At 41.7% G+C, this 11,487-nt stretch overlaps 1 protein-coding gene across 6 annotated transcripts in view; it reads right to left on the reverse strand.

Moving 5' to 3' along the window:
* Nucleotides 1-1,934: 1,934 nt before the first annotated feature.
* The window catches only part of ikbkg (inhibitor of nuclear factor kappa B kinase regulatory subunit gamma), a 23,539-nt gene continuing 13,986 nt past the window's right edge, over nt 1,935-11,487 (reverse strand). For all 6 annotated transcript variants that reach the window (XM_030424288.1, XM_030424289.1, XM_030424290.1 and 3 more), the window contains 7 exons: nt 11,127-11,242; nt 10,888-11,040; nt 9,493-9,565; nt 9,269-9,403; nt 8,854-8,990; nt 8,409-8,485; nt 1,935-2,232 (listed from right to left, as the gene is read on the reverse strand). In XM_030424288.1, coding sequence (XP_030280148.1) covers nt 2,042-2,232; nt 8,409-8,485; nt 8,854-8,990; nt 9,269-9,403; nt 9,493-9,565; nt 10,888-11,040; nt 11,127-11,242 — 882 coding nt within the window. In that variant the 3' untranslated portion in view covers nt 1,935-2,041. The remainder of the gene's footprint in view (nt 2,233-8,408; nt 8,486-8,853; nt 8,991-9,268; nt 9,404-9,492; nt 9,566-10,887; nt 11,041-11,126; nt 11,243-11,487) is intronic.

Consider the following 11,487-nt stretch of genomic DNA (forward strand, 5'->3'; position numbering starts at 1 on the left):
CTATTGATTCTACAAAACTATCTCAAAATGACTCTGGATCTAAGTACCCCTCTCAATAATGATACTCCCATTCTGACTTTTAAAGAAGTGAATGACTCCAAAATAAATATGGTTATTTCTCCAATGACAATGATTCAAGGGCAAAGGGTGTATAACGGATGGACACAGTATTTATTAAAATCCATAAGGAGACACTCGTCTCTCTTATTTAAAAACATTAATTGGTTCACTAATGAAGGAGTGTTACCCAGTTGCTGGAAAGCTGCTATAATCACACCAGTGTTCAAATCAGTTGACCACATGGGCATTAGTAAGATATTAAGATAAAATGATCCAACAAATAGAAGGGAAAAAAATGTGTTCATGTGGATCAGAAAATTTGACACATTTTGGACAATTATGTGGCTGAACCACAAGGTTAAATTTTGGGTCCTCTTGTTACTTAGTTTGTATTTTAATAACCTACCTGAAGTCTGCCATCTATTGCTATCTGTTAGATGTATGCTGATGACACGGTCATATATCTACATGCCAAAAACAAGAGGCAAGCCGCAGAAGGGATCCAGACCAAGATGTTAAATTAGAAGAATCTCAGTGGTGCACAAGTTGAAATATTTGGGAATAATAACAGATTCACAATTTTCACAAATAGTTCAAAAAAGTTGTGAATAGAATCAAATTCAATATGGCAAATTTCAGACACATCAGGAATAATTTAACTACAGATACAGCTCTGACTTCAACGTTGTACATCAACGGACTTTTTAAACTGGGAAAACATTTTCAAAATTGCAAATATTTTACTTGCGTATAAAAATGTTCACGGTATGCCCCTGGTGCTCATGTTGACACATGACAACACACAACGGCTAAGGAATAACAGGTTTATTTTTAAAATCTTCAATGGTTTGAAACAATATTCTTTGAACCAAAATGATCTATGGTTACAGACAATCATCACACTAACTGTAAGGGACCCTCAGTGTGCTTAGAGATAGATACATAGGTAGGTGCCACAGGTAAAGATAAGACAGAATAAGGGGCACAACAGGGCTATGCTGGGTTAAAGGTCAGGCTAGCATCAGGGACAAAGCAGTGGTGCAATCAAAGGTTCACAGGCACAGAACACAGAGAATGGCTACTTTTTCAGTAATAGTAAATCCATCTCTAATACATAATACATGTTATGAGGTAATGCAGACAGCAACATTTAGGACCAAAACATATTTGAATAATCTATATTACTTAAAGCTCACTAGGTTATTAACATTGTCATATGTTTTCCTCTTTGGGGGGAAACTAACCACTCTGCTTTGTCACCTTTTTCAACTTGGGCTCAATGAATACTGATGTTTATTACCTCTTCAGTTGCCACTTTACCACTTAAGGGGAGGGGAACAAAAAATGGGGACCAGATGAAGAGATTGGGGATCATGTACAAAATACTGATGATCAGGAGCATCAGTGTCCCAAATCAGAGTAAAGACTGGGGGAAGGGAGAAGGGAAATAAAAAAATCAGGTATCAGGAGAGAAAAGAATGAGTTGAGAAATGAAAAAGCTACAGCAGAATGTGAATCCATGGAGCAGTTCTAGGAAAAGGTGCTGCAGATCTTGCTGTCTTCACAGTCATCTGATTGCCACTTGTCTTGATTTCAACATTTTCAGTTAAAAAAAAAAAGGTCAGATCAATGGTATTTTTTAAGGTAAATGTATGTGTCTTTGCATGGGAGAGGGAGTAAGGTGCAACTACCAAACAAGTGTTGGAGGGATATGTGTGTGTGTGTGTGTGTGTATATATATATATATATATATATATATATATATATATCTATATATATATATATATATATATATATATATATATATATATATATATATATCTATATATATATATATATATATCTATATATATATATATATATATATATATATATATATATATATATATATATATATATATCTCTCTCTCTCTCTCTAGCTCCCTCCAACACTTGTTTGGTAGTGGGAGTTTGTGTCATGGCATGCTGAGCTATGCTCATGTTACTGTATACAATCCATGACATGTATCTGCAGTGTATCCATATCTGGAGCCTGGTATTGGCACTTAGGACAACATAAATCTGGCAGCTCCTCAGCTCCGGCTGCCCCTTGATCACCAACTGGTACCAAACCTTGATTGCGGAACGAGGTGGCAGGGGGTGCTGTGTTGAAAGCTGCACCAGGGAACGCACCTGTGTTGACAGAGAATAATGGCATTTTAAAATGACTTCTACCAGAAAAAAAACCTTGACCAAATAAAAGTATAAATACTTTTCCCCCTCATTTGTCTACAAGATACACACACACACACACACACACACACACACGACAATACAGACCCAACCAATATAATAATTGGCAACCTAGTGGACGGCAGTAGTAAGTGCAATTGAAAACCACAACAACCAATATGGCTGACAAGCGATCAGATGCGACTTAAAAGATTCTGCATCAATGCAGACACAGCATATGAGCCTTGGCTGGATAATAAAGTTGTAAAGTTACATCACAACATTGCTCTCATGCTTTGAATTGTGCGCAAACTCATGTTAGGAGATATGCAGGAGGGGGGCAGAAATCGCCAGTGAGGAAAAAAAAAAAAATCACACACAGAGCCGTGTGACATCCACGACTTTCAATGTGCCAGTATCAGCTCACACAGATACTGCTACTGACAAGAAGCACATTCTATAAAAAAAAATCTATGCCATACATAATACATGCAGATCAAGTGGGTTTTGTTAAAGGGCGTTCTTCATCAGATAATGTTAGGCGGTTATTACATCTCATGTGGGCAAGTCGTGATGCGGATACGCCCACCGCAGCGCTTTCGTTGGACGCAGAAAAAGCGTATGATAGAGTGGAACTGGCTTACCTTTTGTATACATTGAGGGTGTTTGACTTTGGAGGGGATTTCCTAAAATGGATAAAGATTATGCTTGCGGACCTCGGCGCTGACCGCATCACTGTCATGCTCATATGACCTTAAAGCACACCCTCTCGGGTAATATTGCTTAATTAATCTAATGCCATTACTTCAGGGGTGAAAAATAGTTTGGAAAGATGGAAGATAATTAATCTCACCTTGTGGGGTAAAATTAATACTATTAAGATGGTGATAGCACCACAATTTAATTATATATCAATGTTGCTGCCAGTAATTATTCCTAGTGGCATATACAAACAATATAATCAAATGGTTAAAGATTATTTGTGGAACGGGAAAAAAACCTAGGATTAATATTAAAAAGCTATGTATTACTAGGGAAAATGGGGGCTTGGCCCTTCCAAATGTAGAAATATATAATTTAGCTTTTGAATTGGCTAAACTGGTGAGGCATTGGGCTAGCTACGATTCTCAACCAGATTGGATTAAAATAGAAATTGACATGGTGGCCCCCTCCAGACCCATACAGGCTCTCTCTCAGATTAAGGTGGTGGAGGAGGGGAAAAATCCCATTCTGAAGCACTCTCAATGGGTGTGGTCTGAGGTGCATAGGTTGATGGGGAAATCACAATACAAGCAGGGGTATTCTCCTGTGTGGGTTAACCCACGAATCGTGATAGGTAGACACTCATTTTGTTGGGATCCTTGGCAGAGGAGTATTAGTGTGATTGATGATCTATATAAGGATGCAGTTTTGAAGCCATATCAGGAGCTAGTAGATCAATTTCTTTTGGAGGGAAGGGGTGAATTCTGGAAATATCTACAACTAAGGAGCAGTGTGCCAAGTGTGTTCCCACTTAACAGAAGTACAGAGGAATCTAATATGTTGCAAAACATATTTGATTTGCCAAATACAATGCACAGGGCTTCATTGTTTTTCAAAAAGATAATGGAATTACAAAGTGTGAATACTGAAAATCTTAGATTAATATGGCAGAGATTTAGAGTGTGAAATAAGTGAGGAGAAATGGCATAATATAGTTTCCAAGGTTGGATGGGCCACCAGGGATGTTAGAAGCAAATTTACCCATTACAAAATTATACATAGATACTACTATACTCCCGTGAAGCTTTTTAGAATGGGCTTAGTAGAAGACAAAAGATGTTGGAAGTGTAAGGGTGAAAATGGTACATTTTTACATGTTTGGGGGGCGCTGCTCTGCTGGCGAACCGCGACGGTCAGAGTATAGCGGGTTTTGTTTGTTTTGTCCATTTGATTTACTTATTTGTTTGTTTGATTAAGTGTTACGGATCGCAACAACAACAACGGAGCAGGAGGCTTAAATGGACTGCAAAATGAACAGCTTTTTCTTTACTTTCGGGGCGATATTTTTCCTCACGGGGGTTCACTGCCACGAGGAAAAGAGGGGAAAAGCCATCTCCTACACCAGAGAGCAGCTCTTCGACATCAAGCAACATGGTGAGGGAAAAACAGATATTGATATTCTACCACCGGAGATCAGAGAGCAGCTCGGACACAAGCTCCAGTGGAGAGACCAGCTCCGTCGGCGGAGGAGGAAGAGAGGCAAGCGAGGGGGAATACGGAGAAAACTACAGAGGCGCAAAACGAATCTACCGCTCCCAACTATTCTCCTCGCGAATGTTAGATCATTGCGGAACAGGATTGATGAACGAAACACCAACATCCGATTCCTGAAAGAATACAGGGATGCGTGTATCTTGTGTTTTACGGAAACATGGCTATCTGAGGATTTACAGAATGACATTCTTCAGCTAAATGGATTTCTTGGACCGATGCGTGCGGACAGAGACTTGAACATGACAGGTAAAAAAACGGGAGGGGGAGTCTGTTTCTATATTAATGAACGCTGGTGCTCCTCTGTGCATGTTAAAGATAAAATTTGCACGGATGAGTTGGAACTGTTGTCTATTTCCCTGCGCCCATTCTACCTACCCAGGGAATTTGGGCAGGTGATTGTGACAGCTGTTTATATTCCACCATCAGCTAATTCAACTAGGGCTTCTCAGACAATTTACCAATGTATTGAAAAGCTACAAACTGCCTCCCCTGGTGCGTCCAAGATCATCCTGGGGGATTTTAACACCTGCAAACTGGACTCTTTGCTGCCCACATTTGAGCAGTATGTTTCATGTAACACAAGAGGAGAGAAGCAGCTGGACCTGTGTTATGGCAATATAAAGGAGCCCTACAAATCCCTGCAGAAACCACCAGTAGGCACCTCAGACCACTTTGCTGTTCAGCTGCTGCCCACATACAGACAAAAACTGAAGCAAGAGAGGGTGAAGCAGAGAACAGTTCAAGTGTGGTCCAGGGAGGCAACCCAGAGCCTGCAGGGCTGTTTCGCCTGCACAGACTGGCAGATTTTCATCCAGGACCATTCCCTCGAACAGTCTGTCACTGCAGTGACTTCATACATCCAATATTGTGAGAGTATGCTAATACCCACAAAGACTGTAAAGTGCTATCCAAACAATAAGCCATGGCTCACACCTCAACTAAAAAGAGCAATACAGGCTAAGCGCCAAGCCTTTGCTACTGGGCACAGAGTGGAGGGGAGAGCTGCCCAAACAGCATTAAAGAGGGAGATAACCCAAGCCAAAGGACGCTACAAGGAACGGGTTGAGGCCATGTTCCAAACTGGCAATCTGAGGCAGGCCTGGCAAGGCCTCTCTGTACTCACAGGTAAAGCCCCAGCCAAGAGAACCACAGACAGGAGGAAAGAAGAGGAGGCAGCATTTGTCACCAATCTGAACTCATTTTATTGTCGGTTTGACACTCAGGACTTCAGTGCAGTAACAGAGGGGCTGAGGTATGAACTCCAGCACGAGATCAAGGAGGGGCGGGGTCAGCCAATCGTCCTCACTGAGGAGGAGGTGAGGCAGGGCCTGGTGAGGCTCAATCCATCTAAGGCCCCGGGACCAGATCTCATTAAAGGGAGGGTGATAAAGGAATGTTCAGATGAGCTAGCCAGCGTCCTCTGTCATCTCTTCAACCGCTCTCTCCGGGAAAATACCATCCCCACACTGTGGAAGCGTTCTGAGATAAGACCTATCCCCAAGACCATCCATCCTGTAGAGCTGAATGACTACCGACCTGTGGCCCTCACATCGGTCTTGGTAAAATGCATGGAGAGACTAATGCTACCTCGCCTCCTCTTACAAGTAAGCCCCACCCTCGATCCACTGCAGTTTGCCTACAGGCAAAACCGCTCAGTGGAGGATGCACTGATGACTGTATTACATACCACCTACAGTCACTTAGAAAAGCCGTGCGCATACACCAGGATCCTGTTTGTGGATTTCTCCTCAGCCTTTAACTGCATGCAGCCCCACATCCTCTGTGCCAAACTGCAAGAGCTCCAGGTGGATCCCTACATGATCCTCTGGATATTGGACTTCCTCCTCAAAAGGGAGCAGTTGGTCAGGGTGGATAACTCTACCTCTCCTGTCATGCTCACATCTACTGGCGCCCCCCAGGGGACAGTGATTTCCCCAATCCCGTTCTCCCTATACACCAACGACCTGTGGGCCTCGGACAGTGTGAGCATGGTCGTGAAGTTTGCAGACGACACTGCATTGGTCGACACTTCCAACAGCCACACCCATTTTGAGGAAGAAGTGATGAATCTGCAACAGTGGTGCGATGAGCACTTTCTCCAGATAAATGTGAGGAAGACAAAGGAGCTCCTCAATGATTTCCGGAGGAAGGTTGACCCTGTTCCACAGCTGACACTCAACGGAGAGGCTGTGGAGAGGGTTAGCAGCTACAAGTACCTTGGGACCATCATCGACAGCAGGCTGACCTTCAATGACAACACACAAACCATCTTCAAAAAGTGCCAGCAGCGGATCTACCTCCTGAGGAGGCTGAGGCATCTGGACGTAGCCCCTCCCATCCTCCGCAGCTTCTACATCTGCCACATAGAGAGCCTCATCACATTTTCCCTTTTGGCCTGGTATGAGGGGCTCTCAGAGACCAACAAGGCCAAACTACGGATGGTGGTCACCCTGGGGTCCAAACTTTGTGGGGAGCAGTGCTCAAACCTCCAGTGGCTCTATGACCAGAGGACGGTGAAGAAAGCAAGAAATATCGCGAGGGACTCAACTCATAACCTCAGCACCTGCTTTCAGATCCTGCCCTCTGGTAGGAGATATGCTGCCCCTGTATTTAAAACAAACAGGGGCAGGAACAGCTTTATCCCCTCTGCTATCAGGCTTCTTAACAAACAGAACCCCCCATAATTCCCCCGCCCCCCGCTCCACTTGGAAGAACTGGCCCTGTTGTGTGTGTGTTGTGTTGACACCCCCTCACATGCACGTTCCCAGAGACTAGAGTTCTTTCTTTTTTTTTTTTTACTGTGATTGTTTTTGCATATTACTGTCTTGACTGACCTGAGCAAAATGAATTTCCCTAGTGGACAATAAACTACATCTAATCTAATCTAATCTAATACTGGAGTCTCCTCTGTTCTGACTCTTGGGAGATGGCACACTTTTGCCACAAGGGGTCAACAAAGGACAGCATGCACTAATAATTGTAGGCCTCATCACAGCAGCAAGGCTGATAGTGAGGAACTGGAAGAGCACATGTACGCCGGGGCTCGCAGATTGGACTCAATTGATGACGGAGACTGCATCTTACGAATATCTGATTGCCAGGAAGAACTATGTTAAAGGGAAGTTTCATTTGGTGTGGGACTATTTTTTTTAAAATATATATTAAGGGCCTGGTACACTAAAAATATGTAGAAACACAACGCAGCTGATATAATCACAAACAGTACAGTGGTACAGAGGGATGAAGAGGGGTGTTGTCCTTTAAGTTTTCTTTCGACTGCCTCTTTATGTTTTGTTTTTGTTTTTTGTTTCTGATGTCTTTAAGTTATTTGCATTATCTTATGAAAATAAATAAATACTTTAAAGCTCCTGTTTGTAAGATGGTAAAACTGACGCTTTGGGTTTCCCAACTCGTCAGATACTGACGCTTTAGGATTGTAGGTCGGGTCGCCCACCATCTGAAAGCGTCAGTATCTGACGAGTTGGGAAACCCAAAGCGTCAGTTTTACCATCTTACAAACAGGAGCTTTAATGACAAAAAAAAGAAGCAAATTCTATATTGCAGACTGTTGTAGTCTGATGATTGAAAGGACTTTCTAAATAAAAAGGGAATTAAAATGATGAAAAAGTAGCCGTGTGCAACCATATAAATAATGGCAGATACCAGATATTGACAATCATTGATAATAGTTTTTCATTCCAACATCCACATCTGAATCGTAAGAATCAAATTGTGAGGCCACTTCAGAGTCAGCCCTCTAACATCTTGATCATTAAAGAAATCATTAAGCAGAGCTTGAGAGCTTAGAGAGGCCTACAAAATAGAGTAAATATGAGGTACATGAGTGTTTGTGTGTGTGTGTGTGTGTTGTGATAATGTACCTTGTGGAGGTGGAATAAGTGGGGCCCGTGCTGGAAAGTCTTCCAGGTGTCTCAGCTTCATTTGTTCCATACGTGCACTGAAAGATGTTCATATCAAGCTTTAATAAATGTTTACAAATATCTCTATTTCTTGACAGGCAGGGGACAAACACAGAAACAGCTCTGACTTCAGATACAAGTATCCATCTTGATGATGTGCCAACAGCCATGTCTTTGATGAAAGCTGCAGTAAAGTTAATGTCGCCTCAAGTTGCTGATGCAGCATCTGATTAACAGTTGAGACTGAAGGCAAGTAGAGAAATTCAGCATACAAGGACTTTGTGACCCTTGATAATAAATTATGTGAAAAGAGATATGATTGTCCATTAAAACAGTCAGTTGGAGCACACAGCAAGGCAGACTGACTGTCTGACCAACGCATATATGTGTTGGTTTTTTTTAGTACCGTGATGTGGCTTCTTGCTTGAGCCTGTCAATCTCAGCCAGGGCCTGAGTCAGCTGATCCTGCAGCTCCTCTTTCTTCTGGTTCAGCTTCTCTCTCGCTTCTCGCTCTGCTAGGAAATCTCCCTTGTAGATCTCAGCCTGAGCAGACACAAAGAGATATGACTTCATTCAACAACAGCCATTTTGTTCCCTTTGTTTCAGTGTGCCTGTATTTCAGGCTGGTTTGTGTACAACTGAAATGTGCCTCAGAGGTATTCCAGGTAACTGACTTGATGTTCAGAATATGTTTAATTATCTTAAATATATACTAAAATGTAGTGTAGTTTGCTGTGTCTATATATATTTTTGCTCATCTGAGCAAAATGAATTATTTTGTGGCAAATAGAGAATATCTAATCAAACTGTTGTGTAACTACCTGCGCAGTGAGAACAGGAACAGTCTCTAGTGAACCTTTCTGTTGCTCCACCTCCTCCTTCAGTTTATCTATCAGGTCCTGCTTCAGTGCCAGTGCTCTCTCTGCCTCCTCCAGTCTGCTGCACAGATCTCCTCCCTGGGAGACAAACACACACTGATGAATATTTCGATATGAACCAATAAGCTAATTAGCAAAACTAAAAAGATTGTTGGATGTGCTTTTACCTCAGTCTTCAGTTTAGAATCATAGTCTCTAAACAGACATGTGTAGGCATGCTGCAGTTGTGTCAATTTCTTTCTAAGAGGAAAAATGGGAAACAAAATTTTACCATACAGTGTAGTTTGCCAAATCTCAGTACATTAAAGAATTCTGAACAGAGCCTAGAAGTAATTACCACAGTGAAACAGCTGAAATCACTTTTCTGTAATAGAAATTGAGCAATACAACTACACCACACGGAAAATGATTTAAATGTGTTATATTTATCCTAACAAGCGAATATCTTGTTCACACAGGAGGCTCCATACATGATCCATACTTGAACTGAACTGGTTCTTTTTCTGCTTGTTTTTGTTCACTGAATGTTTGGATAGTTGACATGGCCATAGCAGTAACACTGATGCTGCAACGTACAATCATGCACAAGCACCAGATGCAGTGCACTAAGTGCTTACAGCAAGATGCTAATTTACAACATCTGTCCACAGGATTTAATTAATTAAAAGCAGAAAGAAAAAGGACAACAAGGAGATTAAAAACAGAATACAGATACCAATAAAGTTGGTATGAAAATACAGTACCAAAATCAATAGATATGTTATATATGTGCATATGTATTAGGGCCTTTCTACACATAATGTTTTTCTTCTAACTGCCAGCATCTTTTTGCAATTCTTCCCAATGAGGAGTAAGCGCCTGTGGCAACACATCTGTTTTCGAAGTGACCTGCCTTTCTTGTGCGGCTGCTCTGAGCAGAAAGGACTGGGGTCATCACAGTCGCTCTTTTTCAGGCTATCAATCATATATCAGAGAGGGCAGGTCACCAGTTAGCCTGATAACCAAGAAAATGAAAAAGAAGCTTGTTCTTGCTGTGTCCAGAAAGAGACTCATAACAGACACAGAATAGTCCTTTTGTGGGAGCAGACAGACTGTACACTGAATGTTGCTGGTGAGTGCTGTACTTGTTTCACCCTACGGGTTGTAAGCTTGTTATGAGCTGTGTAGTCAGCTCTCTGTTACCATGACATTAGCTAACGTCAATCAAACCACACATGCAGCGTTTTTTTTTCTCTTATCGCATAAATTCTTCAACCCAGCGTCCCAACCTGACTGCCTTGGTTTTCTGCTAGAGGGAAACATTATGTGAATACAGGATCTTAGTTGTAAGAAAATTACAATATGATACAATGTGACAGGATGAACATTCATTTATCTTACTTAAAGAGACTTTTTTTTAAATATCCCCAGAAAAGAAATATTTCAATCTCTGGAGTAAATCTTTCTAAATATCATAATTATGCAGAATTATGTTATAACCAGGTAGGACACTGCTATGTGTGTGTTAGTGTGTGTGTGTGTGTGTGTGTGTGTGTGTGTGTGTGTGTGTGTGTTGGACCCACTTCTCCTCTGTGACGACATGTCTCTCTGTCTTCAGAGCCTGCTCCAGGCTCTGGGTCTGCAGCAGCAGCTTGTCCATGGCCACATGATGCTGCTTCCTCTGCTGCTCCAGCTCACGCTCTGCCACCTGCAGGGCCTTCATCTTACTGCATAGCCTGGCCACACAAATAACAGAAAGAAACAAATTAGCACACTTGCACACCATCTAAATACATTATACTGTAGCGCTGACAGGACTTACTTTTCTTCCAACATTTTGCGTTCATGTTCACTTTTTTCCAGGCAGCTCTGTCGCTCATTCAGTTCTCCTAATAGGGAAGTTGCTTGAGCTTTAAGAGCCTCGCAGTCCTTAGCCAGCTGAAAACATACAAAAGATTCAAAGTTTAAAAAACTGTACAGTTGATATTATAAGGCTGCTTTCTACAGCGCCTCATTTACAATGACAGAATTGGAAAAGGAAAAACAATAACAAGGGGAAATATCGTCAGAATAAAAGTTTTATGCCCAGAAACATGACAAAAATGTTAATGATGTAAAATAACATTCAGTTGCATAAAAACCCTTAAACCTTATAAAAATATCGATACATGATATGGATTTTT

Source organism: Sparus aurata, chromosome 7, assembly GCF_900880675.1.
Source record: "Sparus aurata chromosome 7, fSpaAur1.1, whole genome shotgun sequence".
NCBI classification, from domain to species: domain Eukaryota; kingdom Metazoa; phylum Chordata; class Actinopteri; order Spariformes; family Sparidae; genus Sparus; species Sparus aurata.